A 17,968-nucleotide genomic window follows, 5' to 3' on the forward strand; every position below is an offset into this window, starting at 1 on the left:
AAAAATAAAAAGCGTGAGGTCACCCCCACCCCCATAAAAAAGTCATACCAGATCCATATCTGAGCATGCAGCCTGGGTGGCCAGGAAAGGGAAAGCCAAGAGTGCGCCTCTTTCACTCTCAGAACCATACCAGGACATGTGCCCTCAACATGGAGGATACTTTGCCAGGAGGGATCCTCTGGCAAAGCACCCTGTTCCAATGTCGATAGGGACAAGGTCCTCTTCCCCACAAACGTATCCTGGTGGTTGTGGGGATCTTTATTGAAATCTGGAAGCCCTGTTTAAAAATAAGAAGGTACTGCCCCCATACGAATAATTGAATAATATGAATATTCTGTAAATATTTTATTATATCTTTTCATGTGACAACACTGAAGAAATTGCACTTTGCTGCAATGTAATGTAGTGAGTGTACAGCTTGTATAACAGTGTAAATTTTCTGCCCCCCCAAATAACTCCCACAGCCATTAATGTCTAAACAGCTAGCAACAAAAAGGTGAGTGAGTACACCCCTAAGTGAAAATGTCCAAATTGGGCTCAAAGTGTCAATATTTTGTGTGACCATCATTTTCCAGCACTGCCTTAACGCTCTTGGGCATGGAGTTCACCAGAGATTCATAGGTTGCCACTGGAGTCCTCTTCCATTCCTCCATGATGACATCACAGAGATGGTGGATGTTAGAGACCTTGCGCTCCTCCACCTTTTGTTTGAGGATGCCCCATGGATGCTCAGTAGGGTTTCAGTCTGGAGACATGCTTGGCCAGTCCAACACCCTTACCCTCAGCTTCTTTAGAAAGGCAGTGGTAGCCTTGGAGGTGTGTTTGGGGGGTCACTATAATGTTGGAAGGGGGGGGGGGGGGAACCATGCTCTGCTTCAGTATGGGACAGTACATGTTCCCATTCATGGTTCCCTCAAACTGTAGCTCCCCAGTGCCAGTGATGTGTCGAATAGTGTCCCCCATCATATAGTGTCCGCCCTGTACTGCTCTTGCGCAGTACAGATGACAAGGAGATTCCGAAAGTCTCCGAAGATGAACGGCGCCTGCGCCGTGAGTCCAGGTTCAAGCCCCACCATCCAAGTGGACATAGAGTCAGAATAAAAAAATAGCCGAGCCAAGCGAGGCCATGCCCGAAGCGTGGCGAGCGAAGAGAGCCTGCGAGGGGCCCTGTTACTATGTGCAACCGTATGTCCACTTGGATGGTGGGGCTTGCACCTGGACTCAGTGCCCAGGCGCCGTTCTTCTTCAGAGACTTTCGGAGTCTCCTTCTCCTCCGCACTGCGCAAGCACTGCGCAGTACGGGGCGGACACTATCCGATGGCTGGACACTTTTTGACAGAACACCGGCAGCACTCATTAAGCCCCTGACCATGACACTCCCACCACCATGCTTGACTGCAGGCAAGACAACTTGTCTTTGGACTCTTCACCTGGTTGCCGCCACACACTTGACATCTCAACCAAATAAGTTTATCTTGGTCTCATCAGACCACAGGACATGGTTTCAGTAACCCATGTCCTTAGTCTGCTTGTCTTCAGTAAACTGTTTACGGGCTTTCTTGCATCTTTAAAAGAGGCTTCCTTCTGGGACAGCCATGCAGATCCATTTGATGCAGTATGCAGAGTATGGTCTGAGCACTGACAGGCTGACCCCTCACCCCTTCAACCTCTGCAGCAATTCTGGCAACACTCATATGTCTATTTCCCAAAGATAACCTCTGGATATATGACGCCGGGCACGTGCATTCAACTTCTTTGGTAGACCATGGCGAGGTCTGTTCTGAGTGGAACCTGTCCTTTTAAACCGCTGTATGGTCATTGTGCTGCAGCTCAGTGTCAGGGTCTTGGCAATCTTTTTATAGCCTAGGCAATCTTTATGCAGAGCAAAAAAAAAAATTTCAGTTCCTCAGAGAGTTCTTTGCCATGAGGTGCCATGTTGACTTCCAGTGACCAGTATGAGAGAGTGAGTGAGAGCGATGACACCAAATTTAACACCTGATCCCCATTCACTTCTGAGACCTTGTAACACTAAGGAGTCACATGACACCGGGGAGGGAAACTGGCTAATTGGGCCCAATTTGGACATTTTCACTTAGGGGTGTACTCACTTTTATTGCCAGCGGTTCAGACATTAATGGCTGTGTATTGAGTTATTTTGAAGGGACAGCAAATGTACACTTACATACAAACTGTACACGCACTACTTTACATTGTTGCAAAGTGTAATTTCTTCAGTGTTGTCACATGAAAAGACATAATAAAATATTTCCAAAAATGTCAGGGGTGTACTCACTTTTGTGAGATACTGTATAATAATAAAAAAATATATATATATATATATAAAACTTACTTTCATTGCAAACTCATGTACTCTGTCACCAGCCCACACAGGATGAGTATGTGCGTCCACAAATCCTGAAAAGCAAGGTGTAATAAGAACAGGATTTTCATTTGTATGTTACAAGTCCTATGGGGTCCATAGTGTAAATTGTCTATAAAAGTGTCCATTCAGAGTCGTGCTGGGGGAGGAGGATAGGACGTTGGTGGACACACAACATTATTGGTTACTAGGGTGCTGGCAGCCAGGCACACAACATTATTGGATGTTCTATATTGCATGCAGCCACCTGCACCATATCTACCAACGATGTAGTGAGGCCTGGGGGCTGAACCTATCCAAAGCAGAACAAGCAATGAGGGTGAAGTGTCCAGTGCTGCCCCCTACTGTGCCTCCATGAGTGGCACCTGAGGCAGACTCCTCAATTAGCCCCATGGACAGCATGGCTCTGATTCAAAAGCAGGTGTATTGAGAAGAATTGATTGATTATTCTACTTGTAACACAATCTGTGAATGGGAGTGTTTGATCAATCAGTCACAAGATTCTCTCCCTCAATTACAGAGTGTGAGGGCATGTAATGGAAGAAAATTTCTCTGCCAAAGATGGTAGGAGGGGGCATGTCTTTATTGCAGCTGAGCCTCGAGACCCAAAGCTGGTAACCCTTTGTTATCAGGGGCTGATAATTTCATGCCGCGTTGAATTTTTAAGTGTAAATCAAGCAAATTACTTGGTTATAGGTATTGTCAGTGTTTTCCATATCATGTTTATACTGTTTAAATATTCACTGTGTTAGTTTTTAATAGAAGTTCTGTAATTTCTCAGGCTGCCAGTAAAAAATGTGCTCCGCCAGTAAATTTTCCATGTTTTGTCAGTAAAAAATGCTGCAGGAGGATGGCAACCTTGGCAGGAGGAAGACAGGGCAACCCTGCAGTGAAGATTTCTACAGAATTTAGCAGCCGAAACATCATTGGACACACTTTATTACAGAAAAGTAATATAACTAAACCAGTGGAGAAAAAAAAATGTTTTAGCTGAATTTCAGCTTCAAAGTGGCATTATTAAACTCAAAAACAAATATACATATTGCAGTTTACTATTTTTTAGATGTGATGGCTGCATTTGTTTTCTTTTTTAAGCATTCTATTTTCATCTGGTGAGCCAGAGTGCAAGTCTTTTTTTTAAATAAAGCTCTCCAGCAGAATGTATCAGTTACTGATGTAGCGCCCTGCTCCTAATGAGCAGACGCTATTGTTTTTTCTCAAATTTAAATTGTCTGAGCTGCAGTTTGGCTCAGGCTAATTATTCCAAAGTGTATGGGTGTATTTAAGGTACTGACGCCATTTTGAGGAGTCTCTTTTCCGGGGTTCACTATCCCGACCTCTTGGCCCTCCTAGCCTGGGGTGTGAGCTGCGTGTTCTTGTGCCTGGGGGCCGGCTGGCCCGAGGCTTTGCAACTGAGAGTGTAGGCCCAAAAGTCTTGGGGCCTACTGATCCAGGGGTGGTCCTGTGCCGTCTTGCCTGCGGGGAGAAGCCAAGCGACTGGAGGATCCAGGGGAGGGCTTTTCCAAGAGAGGACCGAGTGTTAAGGCTGGTATCTCTGGGAGGGGCCTGGAAACCCAGTTGGAGGACGCTACCCGGGTCACTAACCATACAGTATCGCCGGGTCGGCTGAAGGAAACTGGGTCTGTGTGACAGTTCTTTAATTTCTCAAGAAGTTTCATTTAAACTGACAAGTCTGTGGCAGAGACTTTGTTTGAGCATCCCACCGGCTGCTAGGTCAGTGAGAGGGGCCTATCCGATGGAACCTGTTTGTCCTCTGGATCAGGAAAATACCTCTAAGCCACAATTACCAGGTACCTGAACGCCCCTTAACCCTCTATTGAAAGACTGTTTATCCCAAATAAATCTTGAAAAAAGGACTAAGTCTCAGAGTTAACATTCTTTGGGTTAATTTTCCAATGGGACCCCTGAGACGGAGAAGCGAGCAGGTGAGGTAACGGTAAGCCCAATAAAAACCAGTAGCTCGTTCAGGGGTCAGTGCTACATGTGGGGGCTCGTACATCCGGGATTTGCCATTACCTCTCGTGACTCAAGGAACTATCTACTGGAAGTCTATGCAATAGAGGGTATTGGACTGTGCCATGCTTTTACAGGGGGTTAATTGCGGGTCACTACCTGGCGCGTGAGCTGTGGGCGGAGTCAAGCAAGCCCGCGAGTTACGTGACCAGACTAGCCAGTAGGAGGAGTCTGTCTGCACGAGGCACCGCATGTCTGTATCGAAACATTGAGAGGAAGAGTCTGTCGCAAAAATTTTCCGAATGCCAGGAGTGCAGTCTGCTATGGGACCCAGGATGTTCTTTGGGGGTACCACTACAAGTGTCAGATTACCTGGAACTTTGTTGACGGACACAGGGATTTTCCTGAAACCGCAGGGGCGTTTCGAACTGTATACAACAGGAGATGTCAAGGCCTTGGGCGTGCTGTGTAACAGGTGCGAGGGACTGGTCAAAACCCCCTGTCCATTTGTCCGATGCTTGCATTGTGGGGAGTACCTGTTTACAGTGGAGCAACCCACGTGCCACCTCGCGCTTATAGGATGTATTGGGCCATGGGCATTGCCACTGAGGAGAACGCTACGTTTACTGCTATGGCAGTGAATACATCCTAAAAGCTTGCTACAACAAGTGTTCCTGAGGGAGATGGTGCCGTTACTGCCATCAGAGGAACAACCGTGGACATCATGGAAGCTGCTTCTTCTACCGCTACTCACTTTCCTGCACCTGTTAAAAAGAAGGTGGGATATGTGAAAGCCTCCCGTGGCCACGGTCGAGGCTTACCTTAGAGATTGTAATAGAAATAATGTTGCACTGGACCAAAAATTCACCTGCTATAGCAGCAACACCACGTGAGATACACACCAATAACTATGAAAATCCCAAAAAAGGTTGCGCTCATAAAAAATAAAATTACACTAATCTGAAATTACTCAATTCATATCTAAATAAATAAATCTTAGATCCTTAGAAAACATTCCATACATATATAAATAATATATGAATATCAATATACAAAATCATAAAGAATTAGTTTGCGTGTATGATCATGAAATTCATATGGATATGTTCATAAGCATCCCAAGAGACTAGAAGCTAAAAATCAAAAATTCTTATAAAAATACTCAAATCCAAATATGAAAAAGAAATGGGGGAAAAAAAAAAAAAAACACACACACATATATAAATCAGTCCACAGTCCGTGAAAAACTTTGAGTGACGACTGGGATATTTTCCTCAATAAAGTGACTTGTGCTGAAGAAATTTTTTTTCACAATAAAGTGACTTGTGCTGAAAAAAATCCCACCACCAGATGTAGGGCACGCTTACCAGCTGTGAAAGGTTCAAGTGCATATGGCCATAACCCGGCCGGGGCCTTTCTCGTCAAAGAGGTCTCCACACACAGTCCAATCGTCGGGACGATCCGATCGGCGAGATCCTCTGACAGGGTCACCCAGCTCCACTTAGTCAGCTCTTTACTGATACCAACTGATATATGGGTTAGGGTATGGCATATATTACCAGGAAAATATCTATTAATGGGTAGTTAAATCTGCCTAGATGTGTTTTTTTTGTTGTATTCGCTCATCTGATTGAGATGATAGATCTAATGTGGAATATATTATATACTACATATTGGATATATTTAGTATATTTTACATATATTTTTTCTTTTTTCCTATTTGTAAAAATATTTTTTATTAAAGAAAAAAAGAGTCGTTAGGATAACCGATATCGATTTGTCTATGGCTTCCTTTTATGCTAATGTAATTGTTGGCTGATTGAGCGTCAGTTTAAAATGCTAATTTGTTAACGGTATAAGTAGTATGTAAAAACAAACCGGTATAGGAGAAGGGGAAATTGTTTACTGAAGTTTCTGCTTGTCAGGTGCTATTTATCTGACCCGGTTTATGTGAGCCATCTGCATCACCACGCGTTGACGGTGTATTGCTCATAGTGGGTTTGTTTGCAAGGTGCAAGCTGCAAGACGAACATTTGTTTCCCTAAGTAGTAGTATGTTGGTCATTCATTAATTATTTATGGGGGGGGACTTTTTATGGGCATATATTTTATCATTATTTTTTTTGGAGGTAGAGATAACTTATTTAGATGATTTTGTGAGGGAGGATGTATCTTCTTGTAAAGATATCCTGTTTCCCTGATTTAAAATGGCGCTTCAGGATTTGTAGCCATTTTGCCACTCAGATCAAGGCTTGGTTTCTGTATATATAGCAGTGCATCAGCACGCCGCCTGTGCCCCATGAAGACGTCAAATCTGTGACGAAATGCGTCGGGAGGAGCGATGTGCTGACATCACTGCGCACTACGTCCGTTCGTATACAAGCACGGGCGTGTGTTCTGTAGCCGGCTGGCCACAATTCTATGCAAATTTTACGTTTTTTTTTTGTATATACACACACACACACACACACACACACGTTTTTTCTGTTGATACCTTATTTTTTAATAAAAGTCCCCTACTGGTTTTACCTATATTTGCTCCACCTTCTCTTCTTTCGTGCAAATGATGATCTACCCTACGCCATACCAATTGGTATCAGTAAAGAGCTGACTAAGTGGAGCTGGGTGACCTTGTCAGAGGATCTCACCGATCAGATCGTCCCGACGATTGGACTGTGTGTGGAGACCGCTTTGAGGAGAAAGGACCCGGCCGGGTTATGGCCATATGCGCTTAAACCTTTCACAGCTGGTAAGTGTGCACTGCATCCGGTAGTGGGATTTTTTCAGCACAAGTCACTTAATTGAGGAAAATATCCCAGTCGTCACTCAAAGTTTTTCACGGACTGTGGACCGATTTATATATGCGTTTTTTTCATTTTTTTTATTTTTCATTTCTTTTTCGTATTTGGAATTGTGTATTTTTTATACGAATTTTTGCTTCTGAGCTTCTAGTCTCTTGGGATGCTTATGAACATATCCATATGAATTTCATAATCATACACGCAAACTAATTCTTTATGATTGTCTATATTAATTGATATTCATATATTATTTATATCTGTATGAATTGTTATTGATAATGCTCTCACAAGATTTAAGATTTATTTTAGGTATGAATTGAGTTATTTCAGATTAGTGCAATATTTTAATTTTTTTATGAGTGCAACCTTTTTTGGGATTTACCTCAGATTGCCTGGACCGGAGAAAGAGATCACTCCAAAGGAATCCACAACAGGAACGGGTGAGAGATCTGAGGAAAATGTACATAGCAGGACTGTGTATAATAAACATGTACCTGCAGAAGAGTTACGGGACGCTGAAATAAACTCTCTGTCTGACATATCTGGGTATGATGACCTCTTTGAAACCATGTCCCAGGAAATGCTGTGTGCGAATGCTGAGGATATTGCCTCAACGTGTAATGGATATGGCTGGCTAGCCAAAAATTTGGGGAGTACATCGCCTCTGGCGGAAACCCCTGTTGCTGTTAGCGAGACTTTACCCAAGGATGACAGTTTGTTCGGGTCAAAGAAATTACCCATTTATGCCATGGTGCAAAAGTCGCCTAATTCATGTGTGCCTCCTGGATTGGGAAGCGCCCGATCTCTGCCGAGATCACAACAGTTGCTGAACAAGCGGGTGGCCACAGAGTATGGCCTGGAGTTTCCCTAGGTTCCTAAAGAAGTCATGCAGGAGATTGAGAGGAACGGAGAAAGCTAGTACGCTGACTATGTTTGGAACCATTTAAAAGTACCAAAGCCCTTCAGGAAGCCAGGATGTTCTCCCAGCATGGATGATCGGTTCACCGGATGTCTTCTGCATTGGAGCTACGGGAGACACATTTATGCAGACAAAGTGATCATTTGTAGGCTGGAAAAAGATAACATTGTATATTCCATCACAATCATAGATGCCAAGGGGAAAGCTATGACTTTGCCTGATACCCGTTTTTATTGGCGATTGATCACAGTGACTATTCTATCAGTGCCAGTTCTGGAAGAAAAATTTCCAAAATACAAAGGACTGTGGGGGCTATAGCCAGGTAGTGTAATGCCGCATACACACGTAGCCGACTATCCGGCGGACTTAGTCCGTCGGACTTTCCGAACTGGCTACTTGCCCACACACGGCACTTTTTCAGCGACTAATACGCCGTACTAAGTCCGCCGTACTTTTTAAATGAACGGACTCGCCCACACACGCGGAGGAAAGTCTGCTCATTTTGAGCGCATCTCCAGGTAGGCGGGGCCCGCGAAGGAGACCTTGCTGGCCCCACCACCTGGTATGAACTTAAAGGGGAACCCCAATGCCGATAAAAATCGGCCCCACCCCAAAGCACCTTGTCCCCATGTTGATGACGACAAGGGCCTCTTCCCGACAACCCTGGCCGTTGGTTGTCGGGGTTTGCGGGCAGGGGGCTTATCGGAATCCGGGAGCCCCCTTTAATAAGGGGGCCCCCGGATACCGGCCCCCCCACCCTATGTACCCCTACCCATTCACCTGTAAAATAAAGTACAAAAAAAAAAACCACAACACACAAGGGTTAAAATAGTTTATTGCACAGCTCCGGGGGTCTTCCGTCTTCGGGGGTCTTCTCGCCGGACTCCTCCGCTATCTTCTGCTAGCTCTTTTGCTAGTGGAGGAACCCGGCTTTCTTCCTCGCCGCCACCCTCTTCTTCCGACTTCGGGGGTCTTGTCCCCCTCTTTGGTTCTTCTGCGCCTTCTTCTAGCTCTTTTACAGGCGGTGGCCCGGTCTTCTGTCGCCGCTGTCGTTGCCGACGCCTTCTGTTCTTCTCTTCAGATGTTGCCTCGTCGCTCCCTCCGCTCACAATGATGGGGACCGGGCGCGCGGCGACTTATATAGGGACATCGCCGGATGATGTCCCCGCCCAGTATGGTGTCACAGTCCCAGAGGATGCTGAGACTGTGACATCATAATAGGCGGGGACATCATCCGGCGATGTCCCTATATAAGTCGCCGCGCGCCCGGTCCCCGTCATTGTGAGCGGAGGGAGCGACGAGGCAACATCTGAAGAGAAGAAGAGAAGAACAGAAGGCGGTGACGACGACAGCGGCGACAGAAGACCGGGCCACTGCCTGTAAAAGAGCTAGTAGAAGGCGCGGTGGCCCAGCAGAAGAACCGAAGAGGGGACAAGACCCCCGAAGTCAGAAGAAGAGGGCGGCGGCGAGGAAGAAAGCCGGGCTCCTTCACTAGCAAAAGAGCTAGCAGAAGATAGAGGAGTCCGGCGAGAAGACCCCCGAAGACGGAAGACCCCCGGAGCTGTGCAATAAACTATTTTAACCCTTGTGTGTTGTGTTTTTTTGTACTTTATTTTACAGGTGAATAAGTAGGGGTACATTGTACCCCATACTCATTCACATAGGGTGGGGGGCCGGTATCCGGGGGCCCCCTTATTAAAGGGGGCTCCCAGATTCCGATAAGCCCCCCGCCCATAGACCCCGACAACCAACGGCCAGGGTTGTCTGGAAGAGGCCCTTGTCCTCATCAACATGGGGACAAGGTGCTTTGGGGTGGGGGGGGGGGGGGCGCGGCCACCTCTTCCCCAAGGCACCCCCCCATGTTGAGGGAATGCGGCCTGGTACGGCTCAGGAGGGGGGGGGGGGTCGCTCGCTTGTCCCCCCTTTCCTGGCCAGCCGGGTAGCGTGCTCGGACAAGGGTCTGATGTGGACCTGGGGGGTTTCCCTTTTAAGTCCATACTAGGTGGCGGGGCCAGCGATTCATCCTTCGCGGGCCCCGCCTACCTGGAGACATGCTCAGACTGAGCTGACTTTTCTCCGGGCGGGAAAAGTCCATTCATTTCAAAAGTACGGCGGACTGGCATACACACGGCCGGATTGTCCGCCGAAATGCAAGTCCGGCGGGAAAATTGGAGTGCAAAACTACTTTCTAAGTCCGCCGTACTTTCGGGTAAAAAAAGTACGCCGGAGGCTACACGCGGGGGGATTGTCCGGCGGACTTGAGTTTGCCGGACTTTTCCACCCGATTGTTTGATCATGTGTACGCGGCATTAGTCTTGACCCAAAGCTTCTCTCCAAAAAGCTATCTACTGGCCACAGTACTTGCCTAAAGGACTTGTATTACAATGTTTCTTGTCATGTGACTTTGCGGTCGCAAATCGCAGGACAAGTCGCACAAGTGTGAAAGGGGCCTAAATATAAACTGTTAAATATCTTTTCTCATTAGCAGTTAGAGCAGCTTTATGACTTCTAGTGTCCGGTTAAAGTTTGTAGGAGGAGGAGGTGTTTTCATCCTTCTCCGATGGTCCTTTTTAGGATGCAGGACCACTTACCCTCTGTCTGGACAGTGCTGATTGTACGTGATCAGCACAGGGCCACTCTCCCAAGGTTTTTTTTTTTTTTTTTTTAATAAAACTCTCTACCAATACACACCAAACTGAGCATGTGCAGCTTGTCCCTTAGCCTCTGTTCTATCACGAGATGGGGTGGAGACAGTGGAAGAAGGGGAGAATCAGAGAAGACAGGGTCCAACAGCCTTTTTACACAATGCAGCGGATTAACCAAGACCCCTTTTTACACTGGAGGTGTTTTTCAGGTGCACCTGTAAAGCACCTGAAAAATGTCTCAGCTGCAATCCCAGTGTGAAAGCCCGAGTGCTTTCACACTGGGGCGCTGCTCTGGCAGGGAGTCACAAAGTCCTGCAAGCAGCTTCTTTGAAGCGATGTAGGAGCGGTGAATACACTGCTCCTAAAACAATGGGCAGTGCCGCTGAACCACCAGCAAAGCTGCAGCGGCATTTTGAGGGTGTTTTTTTTACCCTTTTTCGGCCGCTAGTGGAGGTTAAAACTGCCCCTCTAGCAGGCGAATAGCACCCCTAAAACAATGGAAAAAAAATAAAAAAAATAGTGGCGCTTTACCGCCGACATCCAGGTGCTTTCAGTGTGAAAGGGCTCTAATACAGAAGGCGTGTTACTGGCCAGATCACCAGGTGAAAACAGGCAAGAAAGGCAAAAAAATTATTTATATATATATATATATATATATATATATATATATATATATATATATATATATATATATATATATATAAAACTAATGCAGCCACCACATCTAAGGATTGGTAACCTGCAATATATTACATTTTTAGTTTTGAGGATAAGTTCACCTTTTCGGGCAGAATTTCACTTTGCATAATAAATGGAAGCGTTTTCCAATGCCATTTCTGGCCCAGCTACCCCAATGTGCTTTTCTCTCACTTACCTTATCCACAGAAGGTTTAAAATCTTGTCAGTTTACTTGAATTTTTAAAATGATTTTCAGATTCAATCATGTCCTGTAGATTCTCTTAGCATTCACTTCTTGCAGTCCATCTCCCAGAAGTCTTCACTTCCTTGTTGCATCACAGCAGAGGGTGTGATAGGCTGGTGTTCGCCGCTATGGACACCTCATTACAATACTACCTTCCACCCACTTTCGACACAATCTGATTGTACAATCTCTTTTAGCACTACCATCAGCTAAGTAGTACAAAGGCCTGTCTGATTTGATAAAAATTGGATTGGTCAGGGTGGTACTCCTAGTCCATAGTTCTGGCAAATCTAAAGGAATTGTACAGCTTGCATAATGTATGGCCATCTTTATAAAAACTCATAGGAAGGAGTGGACAGAGACACTCAGTTGTCAGGCCCCGTTCAGATATACACGTTTGTTTTGGATGTTTGGGAGTGTTTTCACGCGTCACTTGAACGGGCTGCCCTACATGCAACAATCGCCCCAGAACTTTTTTTGAAGCGGAGCATGGTGCGTTACTGCAGGTTTTGGTGTGCCTTTAACATTTAATAAATGCAAAAGAATGATGCACATTTGCAGTGTTTTTGAAACACATGGCAAAGTGCACATTTTCTATGCAGTTTGCCATGCGTTTGGAAACACACAGATGTGAATAGAGCCTCATTGTTCTTGCGTAAACGCACCAATTTCTCTTTCAGGCACCATTCACACCTAGAGTAGTGGGAGTGCATATGTTTTGGCTTGTTTTTCCAGTGCACACATAGGGCAGCCCATTAATTTCAATGGGCTGTGCTACACATGGCAAAGTAGCTCATGGTATATTTTGGCGTGGTGAGATGCCAGGGATGCTGTGAAAACGTAGTTAATGGGTGAAGGGTGTGTGCTAATGAGTTCAGCTGATAAACTCCTTGCTGTGTCTTACTGGTTTCTCTGTCTTAAATCTATACCAGGGATTCTCCAAAGCTTTCAAAGAAATATAGCAAGGGTAAGGCCTTGTTCTGAAAATCAAAGAAATCTGGTATTTTTTTGCAACCTAGGTACATTACAAAGGGGAGCTAGATTTTAGAAAAACGAAAAAAAAAAAAAAAAAAAGTGAACTTAGCCTTTAATACCACTTTAAGGACCGACCGAGTAGTGCAGTTTCTACTTTTTTTCTGATTTACATTTTGCAATTATGGAGCATATAACCACTTACCTGGCAGAACACATTTTCCAGAACAGTCAATGACTGTTTCAAACTCTGCTTGAGAAAACTGATTACGTATGGCCTGTGTGGTTCCTACAGCCTTTATGAATCCGTCACTGCAAATCACATTGACAAAGTGTTACACAATCAGTTTTGTACTGGTATGTAATGTAAATATATGCACATATGGGAGGATTTTTTTTTTAAACCATGAATATAAAAAAAAAAAATGAACTGCATCAGGGTTGTATGGACAGTGAGTGTTGTGCAGAAGAGAAGTAATTATATCTAATTTCAGACATATTTCCTAGGAGATCTTTGTTTCCTTCATGTAATTCTGCCCTCCCCTGGTTAACAGTAGTACTGCAATAGTATAAAATACCCTTAGGACTCGTTCCCACAATAGTGTTGGTCTCTGAAAAGCGATCAGTGTTCAGATTGCTCTTCAGAAAGCCTTTGACAGGTGGTGAGGAGGCATTGCATCACGTCCTTAGTGCCTGCTTTAACCCCTTGAATCCCGCACTGGCGCACCACAACCACATGCATTACACCTGGTTGCAAGATGCTTGCAGAGCGCCTCCATTCACTTTAATGGGTCACATTTGTCAGAGCCTGCCAAAAGTGACAGAGGGTATAATTCCTTCACATAGCAAAGCATCATGACCTCAACATGTGTACACACCCCACCGCTGCTTCTGCAGCTAAAGGGGGTAGCAGTTGGGGGGGGGGGCGGTAAAATTGCAGCTCCACTGCAGCATTTTAATGCCCCCCAGTCATTAGTGTGAATGAGATCTTCGCCAGTCTTAAATACACATTTACAGCCCAATAGTATTGTGTGGCTATTTTTGCATAGTCTGAATCATCTGCCCGTTTTCAGACTGCCTGAAACCCGGACAAACCATTCGGGCAGGACGAGCTTCATTAGCATACTTGCCACTGTGGAGACAGTCACAGCAGCAGTGTCATTGTTTCTCAATACACACACCATGCTGGTGTGTGTGTTGGGGCTGAAGCTCCCTTCTGTCTGCCCCCCCCAGGCTTCTCTCTTTTATCTCTGACCCCTCTCCAATGATTAGTGTCATGTTCTGAGAGAACAGGGAGGTGGAACTGAGGAGATCACTGTAGCTCCTGTCGGGCTGGCCTGCTGCTCACTACATGCAGGGAGGAGGGGAGCATTTTCTTTTATTTTTTCCAAAGAAAGGTTCAGCAGGATTTCTTTTGCATCTATTGCATTGAGGGTTAAGATAAGGAGAATCAGAAGAGACAGCAAGTGAGCGTATGGGGGGGAGGGGAGAGTCTGCAGCCTAATCACAGCCCACTCACAGTATCTCCCAAGCAGCACACTTAGCTATCTATACAAACATCCATGATCCTCTGTCCAGATTATGTGAAGTTAATTTATGACCATTCAATTAACCCCAGACTTAGAGCTTGGATAATACATGCAGTGGCAGCCCGTCCATATTATGTATTAATTATTAAAACATGACCCTTTATGAAAAAAAATAAAAAAGGTCCTTATATGCACTGTGTCCCATAAAACTCGGTCTGTGGCGCGGTTGATCCGGCCAGGCGAGTGCATAGACTTCAGTTTGGCGCCTGAGCGGCACTTCACCTTGCTTATCAACTACATAAAGATACCGCTGGTCAGCAGCGGCAGCCCCCCGCTTATCAATTACATTATCGGTGTTCACCCCGCTTATCAACTACATAAAGTCCCCCCCCCGCTTATCTATTACATTAAGTTTTCAGTGGTCAGAGGCAGCCCCCCGCTTATCAACTTCATTATGTTTTTGGTGGTCGGCAGCAACACCCTCCCCCCCCCCCCCCCCCGTAGAATGCAGATTATATGTGTGATTTACAGGTTGCAGAATGCAGTTATGTGCGATTTACAGGTTGCAGAAATGTATGAGTTACAGGTTGCAGAATGCAGATATGTGTGATTTACAGGTTGCTTTAGTAGAGCCCTCTGTATAATGTACAGCCTGTTATATGATGTGGATTCTATAATGAGTGGGCCTAATGAGAAGTGGGAGGGCCAAACGTGGAGGGGTGGGGTCTTGCGCCCCCCCATCCTAAAACTTCACCAGCCACCACTGGTTACATGAATGGTCATACATTATTTTCACATCATCTGTACATACGGAGTGCTAGGAGCTGGCATCTTATAACAGGAATTGTTCTCATTGTAGTATTGTTGTATACATTAGTAGATGAGCACAATAGCTTTTTTTTTTTTATTATAGACACACATCACTATCTGACCACTTCTCAGCCCCCAAATTACCGCAGCTTACATCATCCAAAGCTGCTTCCTACCCCCCAGCTGAGGGACATCATTCCATGGTCACCCCACAGACACTGCAAGAAATCCCTTCCCATACTACCCCCATCATACTCCTCCACACTCCTCTCCCGTACATACTGCTCCCATCATCATACCTTCCAAAATTTGAGATAGGAATGAGGTAGACCTATCAGCAAAAGTATGCAGGTATAGGACACGCCCCCTTAGGCTGGATTCACACCTATGCAGTTTTAGTGCTTTATGCATTTTGCAGATTTACACTACAGAACGTGTTCCATAGTTAAATGGACTGTAGTGCAAATCTGCAAAATGCAAAAAGCACTAAAACTGCATAGATGTGAATCCAGCCTTAAAGAAAAATTGTACAAAAAAAAACAAAAAAAACAAACAAAATTGGTTAAACCCAAAAGTGCTTTTTTTTTTACCACTACTATTACTTTATGTAGCGGGGTCTCTTTAAGGACTATAAAACTACTGTTCCCAGAACCCCGCTGGTTCCCAGGATGTTTGGAGTTATGAACCAGAGACTCATGGGGGAGGGCATATAAGGAGGGGGAGAGGCCTAGTTCGCTCTTTTTTCTTTTGGACACCCCCCCTCTCCTAGCAAGAGGAGGTCTGTGCTGAACTGCTGGAGGCACAAGGCCCGAAGCCTGGGCCTTGTGCTCTTTTCCAAAGAGCCCTCTGCCAGCCTAGCTGCACCAGAGAGACATTTTCTCATCCTTGCTGCAGTACACCAGAAGGATTGAAGACTCTGAGGTCAGTGGATTCCTGTTCCTAGACGAATTGGCGGAGGAAACGGACTTGGACTTGTCCGGGTGGTGAGAGCTGTTTAAAGACAGATACTTTATCTTTATTATTCGTTTGGATTACAAAGTTGTTCTTCAAGTGCACCATCGAAAGATTGCTAGCGAATATTGTTTCACTGGACTTCCATCTAGATCAGTCAGGCCTGACTGCATAGGTAGATAGTGCTGGGTGTTAGTTTACCCATGCGGGGAAGTAGCTGAAAAAAGGCAGCGCTAGAGATGCATAGCAATACTTTATTATGCTGATTACTCTGTTTATCTTTATTACTGGTTACTGCAGGGACCTGCTTATGTGTTGCAAACCAAATGTTCGATTCATGTTATTCCTTTTATAAAACAACAAGTAAAGTCAGTTATATACTTTCAAAGATTGTCTATGAGCTTGAGTTATCCACCCACGCACACACATATTTAGAGTATAAGCGATTTAATGTGTATTGCTAGATACTAACTGTGCCAGAGTGGGTAGAGCAGATTGCCGGGGGGGTTGGCGGAGCTGTGCTCAGGGCCCAATCCAAACTTGCGGCCCTCTTAAGTGAGGGTATGGCTATACGTGGGGGCTCGTAAATCCGGGATTTCTGAGACAGCGGTGAACACGCCAGAGGTACCGGCATGGACCCACAAGGAGTCAGAGCGTGGTGTGAAGCGGCTAAGGCCGACCCAAGTCAGTCAGTGGTCATTAGCCTCCCAGGGGAGAAATGGTCGACTGAGACCGTAGAGGAGTTAATGAAGTCAGTGTCCCCAGACCATGAACCATGGGTGATGGAGATAAAAATCAGACCCAGACATCTCATATCAGTACGCGCTAGTGGAATACTGGGATGGGATGCCGGAGGCTTGCAAGCGCAACTGTTAACGGACACAAGACAACAGATCCTATAGGTTGGCACACGCAACAAAGGAGGAGCCATCGCCAACGGGATCACCGCAGGCTGCGGCCCGTACCTCACCCGAGAGTCTCAGACCAGCACCGGCCACCCTTAGCGCAGAACTGTGTGCTGTCCTGGGGGAGATTGTGGCCCAGTGCAAGAAGGATCCCACAGATTACCCGATGTCGGGGTACAGAAAACTCTGGATGTTTTCAGGGAGGAAACCTGTACCTTCGGAAGAAGAGGGATTTGAAGAGTGGTTAGATAGCGCAACTCAGGCACTAGAGGAATGGGAAGTTCCAGAGCGCAGAAAGAAGCAGAGGATTGTGGAAAGTCTAAAGGGGCCTGCTCTAGAGGCCATACGCAACCTGAAGATGAGCAGGACAGACTGTAATGCGCAGGAGTACCTAGATGTATTACAGAATGTGTTTGGTGGGACAGAGAAAATCTCTGAACTTGCTTATCAGTTAGAGCATTGCTACCAGAAGAAAGGTAGAAAACTATCAGACTACATGGGACGTTTAGATAAAATCCTGCATAGGATGATCCTAAGGAAGGGGATCAGCCCAGGGAAAGTATATGAGGCCCGTGCTCAACAGGTACTGAGGGGAGCTCAACCCATGGATCCTATTGCATGGACACTGCGTGCCCGACAGGATGGGAAGAATCTGGAGTACACTGACCTCATCCGAATGATCAGAGAGGAAGAGGCCCTACTGGAAGAGAAAGGGGAAGAACATCTCATCGAGCCCGTCGAACAACCGGTAGCAATAGTTACACCGGCCATGACTCCCGCTAGAGATAAGGAGGTGGACACTTTGAAGTTACAGATGTCCCAGGTGATGGAGATGTTGACTGCTATGATGGCGAAAGGTCAAGGGGGAGCCGAGAAACCAAGTCCTAGGAAGGAGTTGTTTCCAGATACACCAACACCAAGCCCCACTCGAGACCGAGAAGAGATGCTATGCTACAATTGCGGGGGCAGTGGCCACTTCGCCAGTAGATGTTCCAGTCCCAAGAAGAAGAAGATAGATAACCGCCAGCCGGCGGGAAACTCCAGAGGGCCCCGGTGAGGGAGTCAACCGGGTGCCCATGCCTTTCAGTGAACTCCAAACTGAATAGAAGGAAGAGAAAGAGAAAACCAGACCCCTCAGAAGGAATGTCTACAAATAAGAAA

General features: G+C 45.8%; 1 protein-coding gene across 1 annotated transcript in view; it reads right to left on the reverse strand.

The window, feature by feature from the left end:
• Positions 1–17,968, reverse strand: part of AMDHD1 (amidohydrolase domain containing 1) — a 64,175-nt gene that overhangs the window by 34,483 nt on the left and 11,724 nt on the right. Inside the window, exons 2-3 of the mRNA XM_077470211.1 lie at positions 12,818–12,924; positions 2,351–2,415 (exon numbers count right to left, since the gene is read on the reverse strand). Of these exons, the coding sequence (XP_077326337.1) occupies positions 2,351–2,415; positions 12,818–12,924 (172 nt within the window). The remainder of the gene's footprint in view (positions 1–2,350; positions 2,416–12,817; positions 12,925–17,968) is intronic.

The sequence above is a fragment of the Lithobates pipiens genome, unplaced genomic scaffold (assembly GCF_037356315.1).
Source record: "Lithobates pipiens isolate NorthernLeopardFrog02 unplaced genomic scaffold, aLitPip1_a1.2 Scaffold_8, whole genome shotgun sequence".
Taxonomy (NCBI): Eukaryota; Metazoa; Chordata; class Amphibia; order Anura; family Ranidae; genus Lithobates; species Lithobates pipiens.